The 23,545-nt window shown below is 41.5% G+C and overlaps 2 protein-coding genes across 2 annotated transcripts; one reads left to right on the forward strand and one right to left on the reverse strand.

The window, feature by feature from the left end:
• Positions 1 to 893: 893 nt before the first annotated feature.
• On the reverse strand, positions 894 to 11,934 carry NUP62CL (nucleoporin 62 C-terminal like). The gene is made up of 12 exons (XM_084294332.1): positions 11,562 to 11,934; positions 10,478 to 10,887; positions 9,303 to 9,413; positions 8,721 to 8,849; positions 7,583 to 7,678; positions 6,379 to 6,481; positions 6,095 to 6,239; positions 5,717 to 5,766; positions 5,453 to 5,587; positions 4,636 to 4,747; positions 3,779 to 3,845; positions 894 to 1,111 (listed from the first exon to the last, which is right to left on the reverse strand). The coding sequence occupies exons 1-12, from the start codon at positions 11,840 to 11,842 to the stop codon at positions 1,020 to 1,022; spliced, it is 1,731 nt and encodes a 576-aa protein (XP_084150458.1). The 5' UTR covers positions 11,843 to 11,934; the 3' UTR covers positions 894 to 1,019.
• Positions 11,935 to 12,474: 540 nt separating this feature from the next.
• Positions 12,475 to 21,208, forward strand: DNAAF6 (dynein axonemal assembly factor 6; the record flags this gene model as incomplete). Its single annotated transcript, XM_084294048.1, has 6 exons — positions 12,475 to 12,573; positions 14,268 to 14,331; positions 15,793 to 15,898; positions 17,785 to 17,881; positions 18,653 to 18,738; positions 21,079 to 21,208. The coding sequence occupies 6 exons, from the start codon at positions 12,475 to 12,477 to the stop codon at positions 21,206 to 21,208; spliced, it is 582 nt and encodes a 193-aa protein (XP_084150174.1).
• Positions 21,209 to 23,545: the final 2,337 nt, after the last annotated feature.

Consider the following 23,545-nt stretch of genomic DNA (forward strand, 5'->3'; position numbering starts at 1 on the left):
CGGAGGGCGGGCCCGCGCGGGGGTTGCTGGGAATCGTAGTGCGGGAGGGCCGAGCGCCGCCTGGCGCCGCGGAGCGATGGCAGAGTCGAGGAGCCCCGGCCCAGAACAGGGCAAAAGCGCAGATCCTAATAAAATCTGCGAGGTATTATAGTCATGTGGCTCTTCCCTTTTATTCCGGGGAATAATTATGTACGGAAGACTGGGGGAGGGGAGAAAAAGTAAATATAAAGGACACCAACTGCATGCAGGCAGCATGAGGGGCAGATGAGAACTGGGGCTGGTCTGCTAAATTAACAATTACTCTGTTACTGCATTAGTAAATACACTACAGAATGTGTAGCTGCATTGTTATTAAATACCATTCACTGTAAGTCTTCAGAGTTTTCAACATGTTCTCCACTACTCCACTACTACTCCACTCCACTACTAAATGTGGTACCATTTTTGCACTTGCACACCTAATATGTTTCAGCTAAAAATCTTGCTTACTCTGGGAACAGTTGAAGGCACAAAGAGAAAAAGCAGTTAATGCATAAGCTATAGGAAAGGAGGCCCGCTTTCAGAAATGGGAGCGAACTCCGGTTTGTGTTTTGGGAAACTAAAAATCTATGAGACTCCTACAGCTTCTTATGAGAAGATGGCAGTTCATTAAGCCATCTCTAAGGTTCTGAATAAATTTCATGAAGTTCTGGTGGAAAATATTCAAGTTACAATTAAATGCAGAGTTGGTGAGATCAGTTGTGAAGTCACACAGTGCTCAAATCCCTCAAGCACAGCATTTTCATATCTAGCAGTCTGCACACTGCTATAGAGAACAGCATATGCTTGGAGCACAAACTTCATGCAGGCTCTCAGAGCGGAGTTGGTGAATTCCAGGAAGACACCGCAAAGAGTAGCTTTGAAATAAAAAAAAACTTTATTGCAACAAAAAGAAAAGCAGATCACAAGTTTAAGCTTAGGTCCTCACCAACCTATTTCCTATGCGGATATTAGGTTAATATTAACAACGTTTGAGACTTTCAATCAAATGTGATCCGAAAACTGCGCTCCTGCTCCTTGCGGCGGCTCTCACAAACTTTTGTCACTTCTTCCACCTTTCTCTGCAACAAGGCTGGGGGAAGAAGAAAAAGTGATCAATTTAACAGTCATCCCAAAACATAACCCTGCACAGTTAAGCCTGTAGAAAGAAACACACATTCAATTTTAATGTTCATTCACTCAGACTTGACAGTGCCCAGTGAAACAGGAAAACACAAAGCACTGCTAACCTTCCAAGGCCTTTAAAGATTGTCCAAAAGGTATGGTGGCATTCAGGGACTAGCAAACAGAATCTGAAAAAAACTATGACGTTGTTGCCACTTCTTGCTGAGCCAGCTTGTAGTTTCAGGGCACAGCACCAGAGAGCAGAGCAAACCCCTCCTGAACAGGAGCTGCAAGCTGGTCTGCAGCTTGAAAGGAAGTAATTGCTGCATAAAGGAACTTCCCCTGCCCACCTCACGCTAAACTGACTAACCTGTAATTTGCATAATTCAGAAGTAATCTGTTTGAAGTATATACATATTTTCCCACAGGATATCACAGAGCTGTAACAAGCTTTTAACTGTAAATATAGGAAAGAGTGCAATCATACAGAAGAGCTGCGATCACTTGCAGTCGCAGTACAGATAACCTGTTATATATTTCCAAATCAGTGATCTGCAAATAAGCTACTGATTGACTATCAACTTCAAATGCAGGAGGCATTGCAATGTACAAAAATTCTTGGCACAAGTTAGAGCAATGTTTAATTTAATTTCATGAAAGCTTATCAGAAGTTATTCAACAGGGCTACGGCATTATGTCAGTCTGTGGCTTGGAGATATTCCAGTTTAAGTTTTAATTTTGGAGCCTGCCAAACCCAGAATCTTCCAGCAACATATTAAACAACACATTGCAGTTTGTCAGTTTTCAAAAATTCACTATGCAAAAATGATCATGGCATGAAATGACAGTCTGCTTCACCATCTCAACTCAGAACTCAGTTGTAACTAAGAAAAGAATTCCTGTTCCTCTCAGAAAAAGGAAATCTCAGACCAGGGTTTTGTCCAAATCCTCTTTTCACTGAGGCCACCTTATGGAAGGCACATCACCCTGGATCTGTGTTCAGCAAGCCCATTCATGTTCAGCTTCTGTTGCACTAACAAGTTAACATTAGTTTGATTAAAGCACCCCAGCTCCACATAATTCTTGAACACGTCAGACAAGTTAATAGCTGCTGTGTACACATATGCCTAGAAAAGATCACTGGCTGTTGTGAGACAGCCCTGAAGGCGTTTCATGGGAAATAAAACTGATAAAACTGATGACATTACCTACAGCACAGATGTCTTATTTTTACGGAGTTTTGTCTGTTCATTTTTGATTTTAAAAAGAATTATGACATAAGAGTAGGCCTGGGAAGGATCTAAGTTACTAATTGCAAGAGCTGCTTGGAGGGTTAAGTTCAGAATTGCACCTTCCTCCCCCCCCCCCCCCCCCACACAATGTACCATTTCAGGAATTCTTCTCCTTGCCAAGAACTCCACAGAAACAGATATATTAATTTAACTGCATTTTCTTAGGCTTTTTCCTTCTTGTTTGAAGATAAACTGAAGCTGAACTGTTTCTTTAGAAAATGCACGTTTATCAGTAAAGATAATGAATTATGATTAACTGACAAGACAATTACTTTAGTATAGAATGACTGAAAAAATTAATCTCCTTTCTAGTAAAGTTGAAATGAAACAGATTGCTTTTTTCAAACATTCTGTAGAGTCAGCGTTCTGGTGCCAGAGGAGCTATACCAGATTTCATGATAAAGGCACGTCGGGAATGTGAAAGCTAGCATTTGTCTTCTAGAAGAAAGGCAAATTTAATCCAGACCTAAGCAAGCCAGTAGCACTATTTAAAGAGAAATTAGCTACTAGCATGCCTCCTTTCACCCAAGAATTACAGCAGATGTGAACAGCACTGCAGTCAGACAGCCACAATTTGGTACTGGTGAGAGCTGCACTGCTTTATTCTGCAATGCCCTCCTGTGGCTGCTAACATCTGTTAAAAGCAAAGCCACAGAATTCTTGAATCCCTCACAAGGACACAGTCCCCATTAGAAAAGTTCCTTTGTTTTTTGTTTGTTTTCAGTGTTGAGCCCTGAAAGCACCATATTATATTAGTTGAGTGAAACCAAAACAAGAAACAGTAGCTATGCTATCAAGTTTTCACTTGAGAGCGCATTTTCTGCTCTACGTTAATTCTCAAGCGATTGATGTTTTGACATTTCTACACTATTACTCCAGTTACCATGCCTGCAGATAAACACATGCAGATCAGTCCTGCCTTGATTTGGCTTTTTCAGAGTTCAGAGGGGAATGCTGCTAACACTAACCTCCCCTATCTCCACCCCCCTCAAAACAAGCATTTTCTTATTCCTAGGGGGAATCCAGGAACATTTCAGAAGTTGAAATATTTAACCTCATTTTGGTGGAACAAAGGATATGGTATTTCAAGTCCTCTGCTTTGCATTGATGCATTTCCAATAGCACTTTTATAAAATACCAGCTGTTATCACAAATTACTTTTCAGCAGAGGCCCTCAAGGCACATCAAGAGAATTCAAGCAGAGAAGGGACAATGTAATTGAAGCCAAGGAGGAGAAGACTCCTCCGTGATCTTCAGGAACTCACTTATATCCAAGGTACACTTGCATACACACTACACGCTTTGTATTTACATTTCCCAAAAGCTGCAAAATGGACTCTCACCTGAGTTCTGGTCAATCCACTGCAGTGAATCCATGTGTGCATTCAAAATTTTACAGATCTGCTGAAGCTGAACAGAAAGAGAAGGTGAGAGCTATTTGTTACAGTACATTAAAACTAACAGCAGTAAAAGACAGCCTTCCTGTCCCCATCTTCAGAGTACTGAAGTAATATTTCTCATACATGCAATTCCACTAATACGGCAGTCAGTTTTGCTGTGCAGCAACTGTGCTAGTTTGCTTGACATCAAGAAAACAGATTTAGAGTATATGCCTGTGGCTTAGTTTTAGCCAAATTCAGCCACAACATTAATCTTTGTCTTGAGATGGATGAAGTAAAAAAAAAAAAATAACAAACCCTCAGTCTGAACCACCAAATGGAAATTTTTACTGAAAAAGGTTTCGTAGTAAAGAGATGCAAGGAGTAACAAGATCAATTTAATACATATCAGGAAGCTAGCAATTTCAATCTTGTACAAAAGTAGTACAGGAAGAGTTCAACAGCTGCTGCATCTCATACAAAATGGTGGAGCAGGTAGCAAAAATAGAAGTCAGGAAAGGTCTCAGAAACTAGTTATCTAGGCAATAATTACACCAGAAGGGGAAAAAAATTCACACCAGAGTGAGACACTTTGAAAGCTACTAACATAGTTGCAGACTAAGCGTGCAAGCCACTCTGGCTTGCATTATGTTATAATGCAAGTCTTACCAGAAGTGAATGAATTGCAAGATAAAACAAAATACTTTTCCTAGCTCAAAACTAAAAGAAGAGTATCCATGAGCAAGCAAACGAAGAGTTAGCACTGTTTAAGTATCCTGTGACTCTTTTCCAGCATAAAAAAAAATAAAGCCTGGATTTACCGGATCGCTGGTGTCTGCTGGGCCTCCTGATGTATTCAAGTGCTCAATGATGTCCTTGAGATCTTGTGCCATACGCTTCAACTGAGCATCTATGTTCTCAGCCAACTTATAGCTGCAAAATGCATGGGAACCAAGGTCAGAACATTTAAAGTGTACTCATTTAAAGTGTACTTCAGCAGAGCTACGACCGACCACACTAACTTCAGTCAATCAGAACTAGCATTCGTGCCTCTTAACCAGGGCATGACAGATATGGGAAGAGCACCACAATAGGCATTTTATTACACAGATGAAGTAACTCCTAATGTCTTTCACTCTATAAGACATATGGAGACAGACAGGCAAGACTGCTGAGCTCTTTCTGGAAGGTTCAGTCAGAATTGAACCACCTGTCCAGATTTTTTTTTTTTTGAGATTCTTATCTCTTGAACAAAACACTTCTTTAATTACCCTGCTAAAATTCAACACTTATGTTTAGAAGAAAGCTTGAGCTGCACATAGTGCATTCTGTTCTCATCACTTTTATCACTGAGTGATCATTAATTTTTAGAGATTATGCCTAAATTAGAATCCTTTCCCCAGACAGCTGATTAGAACAACATCCAACAAAGCTCTTTTCATGCTCATTAAGAGACTTCCAATTGCAATTCTCGTATTTCTAATGCGTAAAATGTAAGTTGCCATGCATAAAACTGGATTACATATTTGAAAAAGGCCATTGATAGTTATGTATTATCATGCATCCCAATTATACTTCTGATTGATCATCATCATATTAGTCTGTTTCAGCACATGTTCAAACAGATTTTTGTCTTACGTCCTCTCCCGTTCTTCATCTGCGTGCTGCAAATAGATAGTCCCACTCTGTTCCTTCACAGACTCCTCCAGAGGGGTCAACAAGTCTTCAAGCTCTTTCTGCTGAGACAGAATGAAGTCTAGCTCCTGATCCAATCTGAAAAGAGAAACACCTACAATTTAAAACAGGCTTAGAGGCTATATACATTCTAGATCTTCCACACAATGCAAAATGATGCAAAAAAAAAAAAAAATGAAAAATCATCTCAAGGGTTCAGTTTCTCACCTCTTCTGATCAAGCTTCACTTTCTCTACTTCTCTGTGTAATGAAGTAATCTGTAAGCAGAAGACAATTTTACCAGGAATACTCAAAAAGTAATCTCATAAAAAGAAAACGAGTGGAAGTGAGAAAGCCATTACAAAAACCATCTACTAGAAAAGCAAAACAGTTGCACAGATGTTTACAGACGAAAATTTACTAATGGAGTTTTGGCTATAAAGAAGACTAGAATAGACATGGAGAGTTTTTCAAAACCACCCAGATATAATTTACATGTATATTTTTAAAAGCAGGAAGTCTTACCAGAGGGCTTGCTGCATCTGTGGCACAATGCCTTTAAAAATCTAAGCAAGCAAAATGAGTTCACACTGGCTATCACCTTACCTTCTCTCCGTTCTCTATCAGTGTCCGATCCCAGGCATTAACTTGTGTAGCTTGGTGAAGAAAGTGTTTCTCTTGATCTTCCAGTTCTAGACTCCACTTATTTATCAAACTCTCAAGCTGGGCATAAGTCATCACTGGAGGTGCACTGAGGAAGTGTGAGACAGTACAGAATATAAGATCAAAAGAGTTCAAGTGTGATCATGCCCATTTCCCCTTCATCCACCAGCTACCAGCATTAATACTGACTCTTGCCCCAGTCAGGGAATAGTTGTAATAAAACTCACCTGGTTGTGGTGGTGGTTATAGCAGTTGTAGAAGTCACAGCTCCAATGGCACCCGTTGTAGTTAATGGCTTAAGATTCAAAGCAAAACTAGAAGCAGAAGTGCCTGAAAGAAGAGATTCAGGTCAAACAACAGAAGACATTGGGTATGTAACGAACTGAGAACAGACCCAATTCACAATTCTAATGCAGTGCTTTATGAGCTAAAATGTCCCTTTAACAAAAAGCAAATCCTGGGTGTGTCAAGAAGGAAGTGAAGCACATCTTGACACAATTAACAGTAGTGGACTGTAAATACCTGACTGCTAGATCTAGTCAAAAATGAGGAGCTGACAATCTGCACTTAACCTGTGCATTATTCAAAGAAACACAGCAAAGCCAACACCCCTCTCAATCTGTGTTTCAACATTAGATCTAAGATCTGTCAGCACATCCAATTGCTGCCCTGAACCACTGCTGCTACAGTGCGCTTTGCAGAAGATTGATTTCTGTTTTTACAAAGAAAAGGAGCATCTATCAGATGATGCTGTCATGCAGTCATACAACACTTTAGGTATTGATCTAGACTCTTCAGTCACTCCAGAAACAAGCTTTGGAAATGCCATGAGCTGAGCAGCATCCATATTATTACAGTGAACACTGACAGGTAACTGCATCCCAAAAAGGATGCTCAGTCCTGAATCCCAACACTTCGCAGCACTGCAGATCTTCACATGAGTGTCAACATTCAGATGCAGCACTTAGCACCACATTTTTGGGAAGAAAAGCTAGTGAAATCCTGTGCTTCTAAACTTAAAATGCAGAAAAAACGGCTTAAGAGGGCGGAATCAAAACATAAAACATTTCTCCCTAACCTTCCCCACAGATCTGTGGCCTCTCCCTTCCCTTCTATCCCAAATAGGGAAATCTAAACCAACTTTGCATCTACGCAGACAGGCTATAGGAGTAGCAGCTAATCTACTTACTCCAGACTAGAACAAAGCCCTAAAGGCATTCACTCACACCGTGCTGTGGACAGACTCTCAAGAAGCCATAAGTAACTGTGGACTTGTGGAGATGGAAAAGGGGGATCACAGAAAAATACCGTATTACTTTCAGTCACTGGACACTACAAATTAGCACTGCTGTGCTGCTACACTAGCCTTTAGGCTACTCCTAGGAGGAAGTCAGGCTTCTTTCCCTTAGTCTTTTACCAGCATCTACTTACTTGTGGCTGTGCTTGTTGCTGCAGCTGTTGTTCCAGGAGCTTTTAAGCCAAATCCAGAAGTTCCAAGACCAGCTGTACCAGTGGAAGGGGCACCAACTGTAAACAGAAGACAAAATTAAGAGTTTGCACATCCCATTAAATACAGCTCCCTTTTGAAAAACCACCCTGCCTGCCCACCCACCCTCACTGGGTCTTCTGTTTGCATTAGCCATGATCACTGTTTACGTGGAGGCTCATACAGACACCATGTGAAAAGAGGCAGGCCAAAGTCAAAAAAATAGCCAGTGCTTTGTTGTTCTGATGATATAGAAAACGACTAGCTCAGCTGTCAAACTACAACTCCTTCTCTTACTTCGAATTATCTGACATTTAACTCACACTACAAGTGATTAATTAAAAATAATGACTAACAAAACTTCCGAAGCTCCCTGGGAGCATCTACTAAGTTTTCAGAGATGGGTGTAAGGCAGTATTATTATATGGAAAAGTTGTGTTAACTCTGGTAAACATTAACATTTGCTGTAGCTAGTCTCCATAATCAAAGGAAACCGAAGTGTTAACATGTCTTTGCAGGCTGAGCAAGGAAGCTGTTAGGACTCATTTTCAACTTCAGCTACTGCCTTGAAGCTGTCATAAAACAGACATTATTTCCTGCCAAAAATAATTTTGCAAGAGGAAACAAGTCAGTTATTACCAGAGGAACTTGTACATGTACAGCTGTATGGATACAGTGTGTTTTTACCACACTGCACCTCCACTGTCACAGACCACTGTTGTTTAAGTTTGAACACCTAATACAAGAGTCAAAGGCAGATGTAACCAGATTCAAGGCACTGGTCTGGGAAAACAGCAGCATCACCAGAAAGCTCAGCTGTGGTGACATTATGCAGACAAGAAGTCACATACAAAATTCCCACTTGCTGCTTTGCCCACTGAATCTAAAGAGTGCTTTATTTCGCACAAAGTTTTCTGTGCCTTGCTACTGAAGAAATTTTGCTACAGTTTAGAGGGATGGCACCAAGCAGCAAGAAGAGCTTTGTCCCGTATTATCTCAGCAACTGATGCTTCACTACAGACAGCACCAACCATGCTACTCAATTATGCCCCCAACACACCAGATCTGCATATTGTGACTCACGTGAGAGGCCTGTGGTGGTAGATGAGGTTGGTGCTGAAGAACTTGCTATAGATGCAAACAAAGTAGGGCCCGTTGAACCAAGAAGGGAAGCTGTGGTGGTGGCCGCGGTTGTAGAAGCTGTGGATGTTACTACAAACAGAAAAAGTGGAGATCTTGTACAAGCAGAGCCCTTCGGGCTTTCACACATTTCAGAAGAACCACACGATGAATGGGACACAACAAATCTGCCTAATTAGACCATCTTTTGCATGGGTACAAGAGAATTTAAAATTTTTGAATTTAAAATTACTTTTCCTGTATTCTGCTTCAACTCTCTTTTCCAGTGTACCCTTTAAACTTGTGGTTCCCTTCCATTACGCTCCAGAAAGATGTGCAGAACAGAATGTTTCATGTGACATAATACAGAATACATCGCACTAATCACATTTTATAACTACATTTAATGAGCTTTCACAGAGCACTGATGCCATTGCAAACTCACAAGCAGTTCCAGCCCACCTCCAGACTCCAGTTTAGAAAACTATACCCAGAAGGGCAACAGATTCAGAGTTTTAGTAATCATTTCCTAAAATCTATTCCTACCTCCCAGTTTGTTTCCAAAGGGCAGAGTGGGTCCCTGGCTGGTCGTAGCGGTCAGTGTTGCCGTGGGCGCACTAGTGGCTGCTGTTGAAGTCAATGATCCGAAGCTTAGACCTGGAACAAAACACAGGATACATAGAAAAGGAAAGATGAATCTTTACTACAGAGAAACTGATCGCAGTATTCAAGGCAGCAGAAGGAGCAGTTGAAGTAAAATGTTAATATTTAATGTAACAAATACTCTGCATTATCCAGCAAATGAAGTAGAGCTACAAAGATTACTTAAAAGCCTTTTAACAAATGATTTAATGCAGATGAACGTCATCCTCACCCACATCTTCCTTCAGAGGCCTGAACTATCACCAAGTAAATCAAAAGCTGCAGATTGAATTTCTGCCAATTCTACAGAAGCAAACAGGCTCATGCACACACCCTGCAGCTCTCCTTCCCCACTGCTTCAAGCCCTTTCCCCTTGCATTAGGAAAGCCACCAAAACATTTTTTTTTTTTTTTTAAAAGGCTGGCACCTCTACACACCCTTTTAATATTATTTTAGCCTCACCTTTTGTGGAGGGACTTTTGAAACAGCAAAGATCCCATGACGTGCTGCAGCTGAGCAAACCAAGTTACCAGGACAACTATGAGAAGTTCCCATGACAGTGTTCCCACATCACCCAACTGAGGAATTTAGAAAAATATTGTTGCCAGCAGCTGGCTTCAAGGACAAAGTCTACGTGACTGCTAATCACAAGGGGGTTGTTTTCTTGCAGTTGTTTGTCTGAGTGCTTTTGACCAATAATCTTGTGTGAGACACTATCCGCCCCTGTTAAGTTTAGTACAAAAGTCAGGCTATTTGGGTAATAAAGGCAGCAGCATGATCTGACCATACTAGTGTCTGTCGTGTTTTCAGCTGTTCTTCCTGCAACAACCTTTCAAACCCATCACATGAGCAATACCTGTAAAACACCACTCAGTTTAGAAGCCTGAATCCATGGCACTCAAGCCCTACCCATGACAGCCCTGACATATTGTCAAAGCCACACCAAGGCGCCATTCTGAGCAACTCCTCCATACAGACACTTTGCTAGCCACACTGTTAGCCAAATGGCAAGCTCATTAGCTCACTTATACATACAAATTCTGCCCAAAACAGCTCGTGTTTCAAGCCCAGGCACTCACCTGAGGACTGCGTCCCTAGGCTGAAGGGGGCTGCAGGCTGGGCTGTGGTTCCTAAGGTGGCCGCAGTGGTGGCCGCAGCAGCAGGCGCTGCTCCGAAGGTCAACCCCGTGGGCGCTGCTTGCAGAGTTGTGGTGCTCGTGGCACCGATGTTGAAGCCAGTTGTTCCCGCCTGGGTCGTGGTACCGCTAGCGAAAGTAAAGCCTCCAGTCGTCCCAGACTGAGTGGTGGTGGTCGTCGTGGTGGTGGCAGTGGTGGCGGCAGCAGCAGCTCCAAACACGAAGCCAGCAGGGGCTGCTGCTTGACTCGAGGGTGTGCTGGTTGGTGCAGAGCTACCAAACCCAAACCCCCCTGTGATTCCAGTAGCCTGAGTTGTGCTGCTGCTTCCAAAGTTTAATTTGGGTGCATTTCCCCTACAAAAGAAAAAAAAGAAGAGTAGTGAGTCAGCCTGTTTAAGACATACATCCAGCAAATACTGAGTCAGCTTTCTTACGGACCATTTGCTGACAAAACAACAGAAAGCATCTTTGAAAACGACAGGCACTCCACCAGGATCGTATTTCTGTTTTGACAAAGACTGCATTATAAGTCCTGTCATCTGCAGTACTATTAATCTCCTTATATTGACACCCCCTTAATTACTTCTGCCTATCAGTATGCTGTAAGACATTTACAGCTGTGTAATAAAGCTGTTTATTCTCTCAGCTTATAAGCATCCTTTCCACTTCCTCCACACAAGCCTGTTCTTTTAATTACGCATCACAACTAACCCTCATTTGAGCTCCCTGCCCACTGCTGCGACATAGCGGGCTTCCAAAACAATAAATATATAGAAATATTTCAAAGTTTGGCAATCATTTCTACGGAGAAAACAGCCCCACCTGAGCAAGGGGGGGCTCTCAGGTGTTTTATAGTAAGAGCTGAAGCCGTTTTTCCCACGACCACCAAGGACCAAGTGGCAGGGTTTATTACAGAACGAGCAGTTCTTCAAGCCTGCTCCGGGCACCGGCACCGACAAGCAGCAGGCTCGCGGTAAGCACGGCAGAGCCTGGAGCAGGACAGGGGGCCCGCAGGGAGGGTGGCTCACCCCAGCGGGAACACGCTGGCTGCCGGCGTGGCGGCGGCAGGCGTCCCGAAGCTGAAGCCGGCGGGCTGCGCGGTGGTGGCGGGCGTGCTGAAGGAGAAGAGCGCCGCGGGCTGGCTGCTGGCGGGCGTCTGCGCCGCGCTGCCGAAGCTGAAGCCCCCCGCCGGGGCGGGCGTGAAGGAGAAGCCGGCGGCCGTCGTGGTGGTGGCGGTCTTCGGCGTGCCGAACGTGAAGCCGCCGCCGCCGCCGCCGGCCGAGGCCGAGCCGAAGCTGAACTGGTTCATGGCGGAGCGGCCTGGCGGCCCCTGAGGGCCCCGCGGCCTCCCCCGGCCCCGTCACGGAGCCCGCCCGCAGCACCCACCGGCGGCCAGGCCGCGCCGCGCGCACTGATGACGCGCTCCGCGCATGCGCCCGGTGGCGTTCAAGTCCCTGCTCCCGCCCCCTCGCCCAGCCTCCCAATCGCCGCCCAGCTTTTCACCGCCTTTATTGTCTATTGGCTAAGATCGCCGTCGCTCCTCAATCGCCACGCCGGATTGGCTGGCTGGAAGAGGCGGAAGGGGAGCGGAGCGCGGTTGCTATGGCAACGGGGACGCGGGGCCCGGGGCGCTGTGCAGGCCCAGAACTCGGCCTGGTCCCTGTGCTCTGCAGCCAGAGAGCCTTTGGGGGCAAAAACCTGCAGTTTGGGTCCCTTATAAAAAAGATCAGGTCCCTGTAAGCATGCATTGACACACGCAATACTTAAGTCAAGAGCGATACCCCTAGAACATACACCCCTGAGGAGTGACAATAAATAGTCATATAAATAATAAATAATAAATAAATATTACATAATAAACATAATAAATAAAAGGAATGAGAATAAAGCGCTGCCCCTTCTGTCCCTGCCCCTTGTTTTTTTCTGCCTACAGCAGCGGCTATGGACTTGGACAGCATCTCCTCAGTCTCGTCCCTGCAGGCCCTCGCCAAACTGCTCAGTGATGCGCCTGGTGATGATGATGATGACGACGAGCAAGGGGTGAGTGCGGCATAAGAACTCCTTGTTAGCAAGGGAGGTGCAAATTTTTATTTTTATTTTTATTTATTTTTTTCCCAGTGTAAGTAAAAACAAATTAAAACCTTATAAGGCTTTAGAGCAACTGAAGCAAACAGGAGATATTTTTAATGTAATAAGCTCTTGAAGGAAGATGCTGTCCCAGGAGTATGAGGAGAGACTGTGACCAGAGAATGGGATATTCACTTTTTTCATCCTAAAGGAAATGAGAACACATAGTTAAGAGAGCTATAGATACTTCGATTTCCACCTACTTTTCCCTGAAGTCTGTTAGAGGTGAAGGCAATTACAGTCAGGATTTCATATGCAGAAAAGAAGAAGTTGCTGCTCAACTTCTGCATAAAGAGTAAAACATCCAGAGGCAACTGAATACATTAAATCTGTATCAGACATCCAAGAACTGTAGAGATAACTGATCACTGAAGCACAGTAGGTATGTTGGAGATGATAGAATAAGGTAGAGTGAGCCATGCTAAGATGAAAGATCTGAATGGTTAACGAGAGAAATATCTCTCTATTCTTTTTTATTAGTTCACCTCAGGAATAGAATAAAATAACATATTTTGGAAAAATGTCTCTTTCTCCTGCAATATACAACTGCTGCTTTTATCTAGGCATGTAGGTGTGCTGGGGAGAAGTACGTAGGTCTGTCATGCTCAGGGAAGACCACAGGTACCACCAATCACAATGTGCAAGGCCTCAGGGAAAGCTCAAAACTTTGGCAAGTCTGAGGATTTTCAACAAGTTGCATAGCGACATGGCTAACAAAAATTGGCAAAAGTCTTTGTGCTCCTCTGTGGCATCAGTTCTTCCAGGAGCCAGCTGGCTGACCCAGCAGTTGTGTGCTAGTAGTGGCAATGGGACTATCTGGGGGAAAAGAGATGAATCTCTTGAAGTTTCTTTCAGTACATGATAGATGTGGTCCATCATACTCTAGCTACATTTCTCTTTAATGCTTGATTTCTAAAGCCAGCATTACTGCTGTTCATCTTTGCAGTAAACATCCTGATTTTAAAAGAATTTGTTTACATCTTATTAATAAAATGAATGACACTTCAGAGGCAGAAATGGAAAATTGCCACAAGTGATGTCAATTAAGTCTGAGTCAATCTGGGTAATTTGAAATCTTTATTTTGATTTAATTTAATGTTCTGTGCATATGAGGCACTTTTTATCAAACCGAAGAACTTCTCTATATATAGAAATGCCTCACATTGGCCTATTAACACTAAATTGATTCATAATTAGAGGAAAATGTTGTTGCCTCATATGATCTCTACTGTTAAAAGGAATCTAAATGCTATGATGGGATTTGCATGTAGCCCCCTTGCTTTCACTCAATATTTTCATGGCAGGCAAAGCAAGACAATTTTGTCAAAATGCCATAGAAACAAATGCTCCAGAAGCACATCTGGCTTTAATGCTACTTTTGGGAGTCCTGTCTAAACCCAGTTAGTTATCAAAGCTCCTCTCTGCAAAGAGAGAGCATGTAAGCAAGCATGTTCAGTTATTCAGGCTTGAAACCGGGAGAATTCTTTTTGTTCTAGCAGTAATTTACTTGACCTCAGATAATGTTATACTTACTGACATAGATACTCACTGTTGCGGGGCTGCTGTCTATGAAAATTAATTGGAGTTTAATCTGGCTCTTTTTGCAGCCACGCTGTTCTGTTAGTGCTATGACTCCTGGTAGCATTGGACCAGCAAAGAAAGAGACCTGTGGTAAGGAGGAGTGTTTGTATGCCTTAGCGTTCAGTTGTGTGTTAGCAGACTGTAACAGCTGCAGTAAATTACCACAAATAGTTTGCTTCAATAAGTGGGTGGACCTTTAAGATGGAAATAGCACCACATTTTGATTGCACTAAAATTCTCATTTTCCTGAAAACTTAACCACAAAGCATACAAAGAGCAGCAGAAAGGGTAACTCTGGAGGGTACCAGCCTCAAGGGGTGATAACAAACCGAGTATAGAACGCAGCCTGGTCATGGGCTGGGAGGGGGGAGTCATAACGGAGCAGCAAAAGGCTCCAAATAAGTACTCTCACAGAATTGTTATTGCTTACTTACAGCAAACACAGAAGATGGACTTTTAGTACTCATCCTAAAGGTTCTTCATGGAGCAAACTGCATGGAACTGAGTCTGTGCTTGTAGTATTAAAGAGTTATGAAATATACCATGAAACACAGACATGTTGTTACCCCCAAAAGTTTCACAACCCTATTTAGATAAAATGTGAGATGAAAAATAAGCTTTGTTCTGGGCTGCCCTCAACAAACCAAAAGCTGTTTTTCATTTTTTTTCCTCACTGCACCTTGTTCTTTACCCTGAAACCCAGTTCAACTAAATTCACTATCTGACTCCAGGTGTTCTGTCATCCTGTAGAAAGACGGACCCTCAGACAATGAGAACAAATACCTTGAGGGTTCATAAATTTGTGTCAACACCTTGAAATGTACTCAGAAGAGAAAAGAAATCAAGTCCAGTCTTATCAAAGTTAATGTGAAGTTCTTCCTGAAGCTTACAGTGTCATATAATTGGACAGCTTAAACCTGTAAGACAGTAAGAAGGACCAGGATGAAATTAACAGGAAAGGAACTGTCGTAAATACAACAGACTGTTTTTGCCTGGAATCTAGAAATAACCAGAGATTTTACTATAAAAACCTCCAGGTTGCAGATCTACCAGCTAACTAGAAAATGTGTTTTTCATTGTAGAATAGGTATAAACCATGCTATTCTTCCCATGGACTTTCATGAGTCTTCAGTACCTTATCTGTGCTGTGCTCAGTCGTTAATGGGAAGAACTGGATTTATATGTGAGGAAGAGATCCTTTTGTAAATGACTCTGCTCACTTAAAATCTCACGTCAGGGACATGGGGAAAGATTAATACTTCATACTTCTACACGTTTTGAAGGACTAGATATTTCATGCCTGATAGGACAATTTCCTTGACATAGAGGTTGAGTAAAGGAGATTTAAGGGAATAGAATAGAAAACATCCTCCCTCTGCAAATTCTGATTCATATCATATCGAGGGGAAGGAGATTGTAATCATTAATTATAATGTGTTTTTTTTGATACAAAGATTTTTCTTAAGTCTAGAAAAATGAAAGTTTGCTGAAAACCTAGAGAAACAGACATTCTATAAAACATGACAGTGTGATTTTTCTCATCATTTACAGGTACTTCTGAAGTGAAATCTGAAAACAAGAAAACTATTTGGAATACGGAGGAGGTCCCAGAAGGATCCGAATTTGGTGATATCTGGGATCCAAGAGAACAGCCAGAGTAAGTCAGTTGAGGCTGCCTGCATGGGTTTTACATAGTTTTATTGGAAATATGAGTTAACTTCAATGTGAGTGAAAAATAGCAGTCTGAAAAGCTAGTCATGAAAGGGGAAGGGAATGATATCAATGTTTCAACTAAAGCAACAAGGGAGGAGGGATTTTAACTTCTCCCTTGGAAGCCTTCTGATCGCATAACAGAAATGTAGAGTTGGTTTTTGCTGTCATAAGATTATTTGCAGTGTCAGATACTTGTACCAAATGGGATTAGGAGGGGAAGGAGACCAGCAAAGTGATTTACTAGCTTTGAAACACGCCAAATTTGTGTGAAATACCTGGCTCTTCCTGCTGCAACTGAAATATGTTCATTTTTCATTCTCAAATTCAAAAAGTACTCAAACTCATGTTTATATTTCAAATAATTAAACTCTTCAGAGACAAATACTACAGTAGGAAGGAAGGCTACATGCAGGCAGTTTTAAACTTTTAAAAATCTCGTTATTCAATCATAGTCTGTCAAGGGACAGCCTAAAACCAGTCTTTTCCTTTGGTCATAGAAATACAATGTTTTTGAAATAGATCATGAGGCAAGATATGCTGTAGTTTGTAGAGGTCAAAAAGCCTTCAGGGTCAAGTAATTCACAAAGAAGACTTTGAATTTATAATCATTGTGTTCTGATGCACTATGCTGGAGTTTGAGATGTCAGAACAGATGCACCAAAATCTGTGAAGCTGCATATTGTACACCAGATCGTAGTCCAGAATCATCACTTTTCTCTGCACATAAGTCATGCCATTATTTTTTCAATTTCCTGATATAAAAACTGGACTGAGCCCAGTCTGAAGTTAGGCTCAGCATTTCCAAAAATGGTTTGGCATTCAGCTGCATCCTTACATACTGTTGTGTGCTTGTTCTTGAAACTATCACCTGTGAGGTACAGAACATGTTTTCTTTGTGTGGTGACACAACAGAGGCTTTTCTCATGCTATTTTTGACCTTCCCCTCCCTGCTGGGTGAAGTGTGGTCTTTCGCTAGCCTCAAGTAATTGTTCTGCATTGCACAGATGAGAAGAGAATATAAATCTTTGTAATAGTTCATCAAATTAAATCATGGAAAAAGGCCCAAAAGGAAAACAGATGGTTAGAGGTGCATCCAGAGTGGTTAGACAGATTTCTCATTGACTTAGGAATTATTACATATGCACATGAACACTGGAGATGTGAAAAAGACTTTCCATACACTTTTTTCCAACAGCTTTGAGCAGTGTCTCCATTTATTTTGCTCAATTTAGCAGGAGTAATATGTTCTAAATACATTCTTTTAGTTTGCATTTCCTCATTCATTAAATATCAAGTGGAAGGGAACATGTGATTCTAGATTTTGTAGGGTTCTAAATTAAACAAATTGATTTTGAGGGGAAGAAAATCGATGTTGGCCAAATGCAAAGCAATTAAAATTATACAAGATAACAGTGGTGTTCTCGGGCTGCAAGAATAGGCTGAATGACAGAACAGAACACGTGTAATTGTGACAGCATCCTTTTCAAAGCCTTTTCTCAAGAGTTTTTGGTTTTTGACTAGTTGATAAGTATCATTTTCGCTTGGAATGCATTTTCTCTTCCATGATCCTGCAAAGGCTGGTTAGTTAAATAGAGACAGTAAAGTGACTACCTTGAAAGATGGAGTGAATGTTCTTCATGTGTCTTGTAGCTAACTCAGTCATGTCTCTGGACAGAATTCCAGTACAGTTGGCTTGAAGACTTGAAGGGAGACAGAAAAGTAGGAGGGAATGTGATAAGGATATCAGCACTCATACAAAGGTTTATGGTCCCCTGAGAAATGCAGTCTCCTTTGGTTTCCTGGTATTAGGCAACTACTTCTCTTTTTCAGGTATGAGATTTTATTCAAACAGCAGGTGGGAACAGAAGATGTCTTCTTTGGGATGAGTAGGAAAGACCCTTCCACAGCCTGCTGTGAAGATATGGTGGTGAGTTAAACCTGTATCTCCCATCCTTTCCTCATGCCCTTTCTCTGAAGACTTATCTTCAATCTGTCCTTGAGAGAGAGTATGTAAACACCAAGCTGTATGGCTGTCTTTGGCTTCCTGTAGGATTTTCTTAGTTATCTAAGCATCTGTAGATATTTACATTTGCTAACCTGAGGAACTTGTGTATATCTCCTCAAGGACCTAGTGTATCCAAGAGAATCTGTGCTAAAATGTGTGCCACACAGACTTGAGGGAAATGAAAGTAACTCTAAAATGAGTTTTCATCATGGACACAATTTTGGGGTGGAGAGCGACTGAGAGTTTTCATCTGTCTGCATTTATTACCGTGTGTGAGTTAGCACAATGCTATAGTAATGACAGTTTTTAAAGTTATAGGGAACAGATTCTGTCCCATTATTATATGATCAAAGACTTCCCTGCTTTCTAAACCTCATGACAGGTATAACTGCTGTGCAATTTTTCTAGCTGAAGCAAGCTGTCCTTGGAATACACAAATCCAGGGGCTTTTGGTGGGTATAGAATACCTGCCGGGTATACTATCAGCCCAGGATTTTGTAGAAAATTAAGGTATCAGCACACATCACTAAGCTATTAAAAACAATTATCGCTTTGTCATATTTTCTCTAATACATATTACCTACTCACAATGTTGCTCTGACACTAGTATCAAAATGTTTGTGGAGATGGTGTATTTTATGGCTTGTAGGTCTATATTTCTAATCACAGTTTTACCTCTGCCTGTCATTTCAGATTAAAATCAAGCTGCCAGAGACAAAGGTCTCAGACATCACATTAGATATCCAGGACAAGGTTCTTGACCTTCGAACTCCCCAAAAGTAAGTGAAACGTAATTGATGGAAGTACAAGCAATATATTATTTCAAAGAAAGTTTAACCAAGCCTCCAACAGAATGCTGGAAATCAAAGTTAAAGACAATGATGGGATTATTAATTACACAGAAGAAATAAACAACTATATTTCACCCTTATGTCTATAGTTTGCTAGCTTTAAATCTGTGATACTATTCAAGCAAAAATAGTTTTAAAACAGATTTTTGGTTATCTAAGCACTAGGGCTTCAAGGGCCCAAAATGTCTGGCAAAAAAAAACTGCCCAGTCTTTAAGGACTTCTTGGAAATTCACTTTTTAAATACTAATTTGTACAAATGAACAACTGAAGGAGCTCAAAAATGTACAGACACTTTCAGGTGTTGAAACTCTGCAGATAACTAGGTATGGATGCAGACATGGAAATGGTATGAGGTTTCCCTGAAGAGATTCCCTTTGAGTTTGTTACAGGGCTAGCTATTTCAAAACTATGAAGATAACGAACTGACTGACTTATACTCAGGTTTCTCACAATCTTCCTCCATATCTCCCTCCGTGCAATTGCCCTGCCTGAGGTGCACAGGTAATTGCCATGTCTGTTCTGCTCTAAGTTCTTCACAATAAAGTGTTTTCGTAAGAAAGCTTGACCCTCTACCTGCACCTTTCAGCACTGAATGGGATGTGGGAAGATTCAAATGTGAATAGTGTCCTGCAAATCAATTCAAGGTGTGCACCATAGATTAAGGCCAAAATAACTTCTCTCCCTAGTGAACTAACTTCAGAAAAGTCACTTTTCTCACAGACAAAACCAGCCTGAATCAGTTACCCCTTGCACGAATTTAACCTGAAGATGAAACAGTACTAAAAGAATGTTTGAAAGTTCTGGCTCTGAAACAGGTAAAGCAGGAGGAATAATTGTCCAGCTAATAACTAGCATGACCTGTAGGTACTAAAAGAGGTAGCGTAATGCAATACTGCAGATGTAGGAAAGCTTCAGCTTCCGTTTTCTTTTGCAGTTCTGTCTTTTTGGTGAGTCAGATCTGCCATTATCTTAGTATCCAGCTGTCACAAGCCTAGCAAAACAAAGTTTGTTGTAAATCTAATGGTTGCTTGGGTACAGCCTGAGCCAGTGCTGCTTTTGTAAATTTAAGTGCAAATCTTCTCAGTATGAAAGAAACAAATAAGATTTCAAGTTCTCCATACCAAAAAACATTGTGATCTCACAGATGTATGGAAAAGCTCAAAGGAATTGTTTCCAACTCTGTAGTCCTGGGGTTGATTCTAAGCCCAGCTGATTTTAAGGACTTTTCCAAATTATAACAACTTGTTGCCTTCAGTAGGTGGGATGCAAAGATGTTTGGAATGTGCTGCTTTCATCTGTGGCTGCTATTACACAGACGAAAAGGTCTGGAAGAGTCAACATGATTTTAAACCCCAGTTTGAAGTAACCCCTATCCACGCTACTGTGTTGCCTTGCGGGGCTTCATAGTATTTGGCTGGGCAAATGTCTTTATTCTGAAGTCTCCTTGGTTCTCTTTGCACTGTCAAATCAGTGGAGGTCCAAGACTGGCCAGTCATTCATACCATTAATTGATAAGCCTGTGATAAAGAGGAAAGAGTCCAGATTCTGCGTGAGCAAGTAAGCTTGAATTATTATTAGAGTTGAAGGAGTCCAGACCTAGACATCCTCACGGGGAGATAAACCAGAAGTATTGTCTGACGTTCCAGGAATGTCTGCCATAGCAAGGGAATGTCAAATAGCTCCTGAGTCAAATATCTAAGCTTTGTGTAGTACGGGCCTGAGCCAAAGGTAGGGGATCACTGAATTAATCTTCAATGTAGGTTACAAAAAAGAATTTCGGCAGGTTTACAACTGTAAGTTCACTCTTGTAAATGTGTTTTGCAGTGTAGATATATCTTTTGTGGAACCGGACTGTCCAGAATCTCCAGCTGTGCTAGTTATTTCTTATAAGACAAGCTCCTAAAGACGCTTTCAGGCTTTAGGCATTATTCAGATTTTTACCACCAGGAGAGCATAATCAATGCAGCTCTTTGTCTGTATTTAAAATGCAGCATCATGTATAAGCAAGAACAGTGGAGAGAGCTCACAATCCATCATTGGAAGCTGTTGTCGTAGCCACAGAGAAAAGAAAGGAAGTGTTGGAAATATTCCAGGGCCTGTATAGCTGTGCATCAAGTATTGCAGGTACTCCACAATCTATCATGAGAAGGATATACTGAATGGACTTTCCTTGGTATACTGATTGGTGAATTGCAAGAGGAACTTTCAATGTCATCTTAATTGCTCACATAGTTTGGAACATTAAAACTCAGTGTCCTCTTTTACAGGAAGCTGCTGCTGCATCTCCCTTGCCCCATAGACAGCAAGAATGGTAAAGCTCGTTTCTTGTCTGAGGAGGAGATATTGGAAGTCACCTTGAGGATGACAAGAGAGTTTGATTTCATCAATTTTGCCTGACGGATAGAGAAGTGGAGAAAGTTTTCAAACAGTAATCTCTAAATTTGAAGTCTTCTCAAAATCTAAGTGGTCCTGAAATAGGAGATTGTTCCCCGTGAACAGTCCAAGGGGAACATCCTTGGATAAATTCAGTAGGTCAGAAGGAAAAAAGACTTATTTATAGCACCCATAGGTTCTGTAAGCTGGGGCTGTCTGGCTCTTGCACTGATCTGGTTAGTACCCTGCTTCCTTCAGTCTGTTACAGGCTCTGTGAATTAGAAGATAGGAGATTAGAAATTCTGTAAGCCAGGGAAAGTATTTTTTTTGTTATGTCTGGTAAGTAGCACAAGGATGCTCTGACCAATGACTCTGGTTCTTAGTTACTGTTAGAAGACTTGCAAGTGAAATTTGTTTGGCCTCCAGTACTGGCAGTGGGACCAGTTCAGAACCCCCTCTTAGATACTTGGTGAGAAAATCAAAGCTCTTCAGGGATCCACATCCACACCTCCGAGGCTTCTTTACCCTGGCAGAACAAGGTAACCAACTACAACTGCATTGCTGAACAACTTGGCTCTTTTGAACAATTTTTGACAATGTATGGTTCGATGTCATCTATTCACCTGCTGCCCCTCCAGCTGTTCTACTGATTTCTATTAATAAAAGAATGTGCTCTAATGAACTGTTCCAGTTACCTTTCACTCTGCCTTCTCTGCATTGTGTCCTGAGAGACTTCCTAAACATGGAATGAGAGGAACTTTGCATAACGAAGTACCACTTTCTTAAAGGGCAGAAGTGCACAGGAGCTTTTCTTTTGCCCTTCAGGTCTAATCTAGAGCAACAGAGACGGGTAACCATGATGTTACCAGCTTCTGGGCAAATACATTCACTTAACATTGTTAGTCATGCAGCAAGCAAAGATGCTCAATGATCAAAGAGGTGAGGACTTATACTTTGATGGATTTTAAGTATGCTTAACTAAAATCTTGTAATCGCTTTAAAAACAAAATAGCTTGGGTCCTGCATTTGCCTGGCATAAAATAATAATAATAATAATAATAATAATAATAATAATAATAATAATAATAATAATAATAATAATAATAATAAAAAGACTAGCTAGGTTGTGGATAGTATCTATGCAGCTATATCTGTGACAGGAAATTTGTGACTGAGAACTGAGACAACTGAGAGGATGAATTTTCCATGATGGATGAAAGATACTGATGGTGATTTTTTCAGCCATGTTCCTGGTCAATTAGAATTTTCAGCATTTGTTTGTAATATACTTCCTTATAACTCTAGGATAAACTTAGCTGATGTTTGCATGCTTCAACCACTTCCCTTAAAGCGGACCCATTCCTTGGGTCAGAATAATACTGCTCAACCTCTGCTTTAGTGTTAATGCACTGGATTGCATGGAAAATGGGTACCTCAGTTGTTATGATTCATTACAAGCAGTTGGATATGCTACTAAGGGGCTACTCCAGTTTGTATTTGCTAAAGTTTCCATAAATTGCATTTGAATGTCTCTTATTCATGCTCCACGAAGCCATGGTGGAGGGGAACAATGCAGATGTACGAAGAGGCTGAGATCATTCCTCCTGACTCAGTTTGTACTGCGTGTGGTTGCCAAGAAGTTACAGTAAAGCTGTTTCTTGGAAAAAAAGGTTGCCTTGAGGTCCCTAGACAATATGCTGTTATGCTGTTGCATTTTTTATGTACATTACAAAATGGAAGGTTGACGCCGTATTTATACACAGGTGAACATAACATTTGCCAAAGGTCATTCAGTAAGTCCATGGCAAAGCAGAGAGTACAGCTCTGCTCTTCTGAGCCCCGTTCCAGTCCTCCATCCACAAGGCAATATTCCCCTTATGGCTGGATGTAGTAATTACCTAAGTTTTCAATCATAAGTTCTGCATAATTTAATGTTAGTGCTTGATACTGACTATAAAGGTGAGATTGGTTCATTGTGCCTCTTTCCAGTCCTTCTAATAGGAAATGAGAATGTGCCACACTGGTATTCACGTCCTGTTTTTCCCCCATATCTTTTTTTAACCTGGGTACATTTCATCTGCATTCAGGAGACAAAATTCTCAAAGGTACATATGTTTTATAAGAAAGTTGGCTGCTGAATACAAATACAAGGGAGGGAAATACAATTTAGTTCTGCCTAAGGGGAAGTTCTTGGGTATTTTGTGGTTTGTATTTTTTTTTTGTCTGCTGGCGAGTCACTCTACATCCATATTCCAGGCTACAATAGATCATCCTCACCAGTCCATGGGAGGAAGGGGGTGAGTTGGTGACATAGCTAGATAAGGACAATATTACAGGGCAAGGCATGCTAGAGGGGAAGGC

The sequence above is a fragment of the Netta rufina genome (genome assembly GCF_964035555.1).
Source record: "Netta rufina genome assembly, chromosome: 12".
Classification (NCBI taxonomy): Eukaryota; Metazoa; Chordata; class Aves; order Anseriformes; family Anatidae; genus Netta; species Netta rufina.

Excerpts from the sequence above, each read along its gene's own strand:
- NUP62CL (XM_084294332.1), bottom strand. The coding sequence starts at position 11,842 with ATGAACCAGTTCAGCTTCGGCTCGGCCTCGGCCGGCGGCGGCGGCGGC. Across the intron at positions 10,888-11,561 it reads GCCAGCGTGTTCCCGCTGGG|GGGAAATGCACCCAAATTAA; the intron begins GTGAGCCACCCT and ends TTTCTTTTGTAG. Across the intron at positions 9,414-10,477 it reads CCTAGGGACGCAGTCCTCAG|GTCTAAGCTTCGGATCATTG; the intron begins GTGAGTGCCTGG and ends GTTTTGTTCCAG.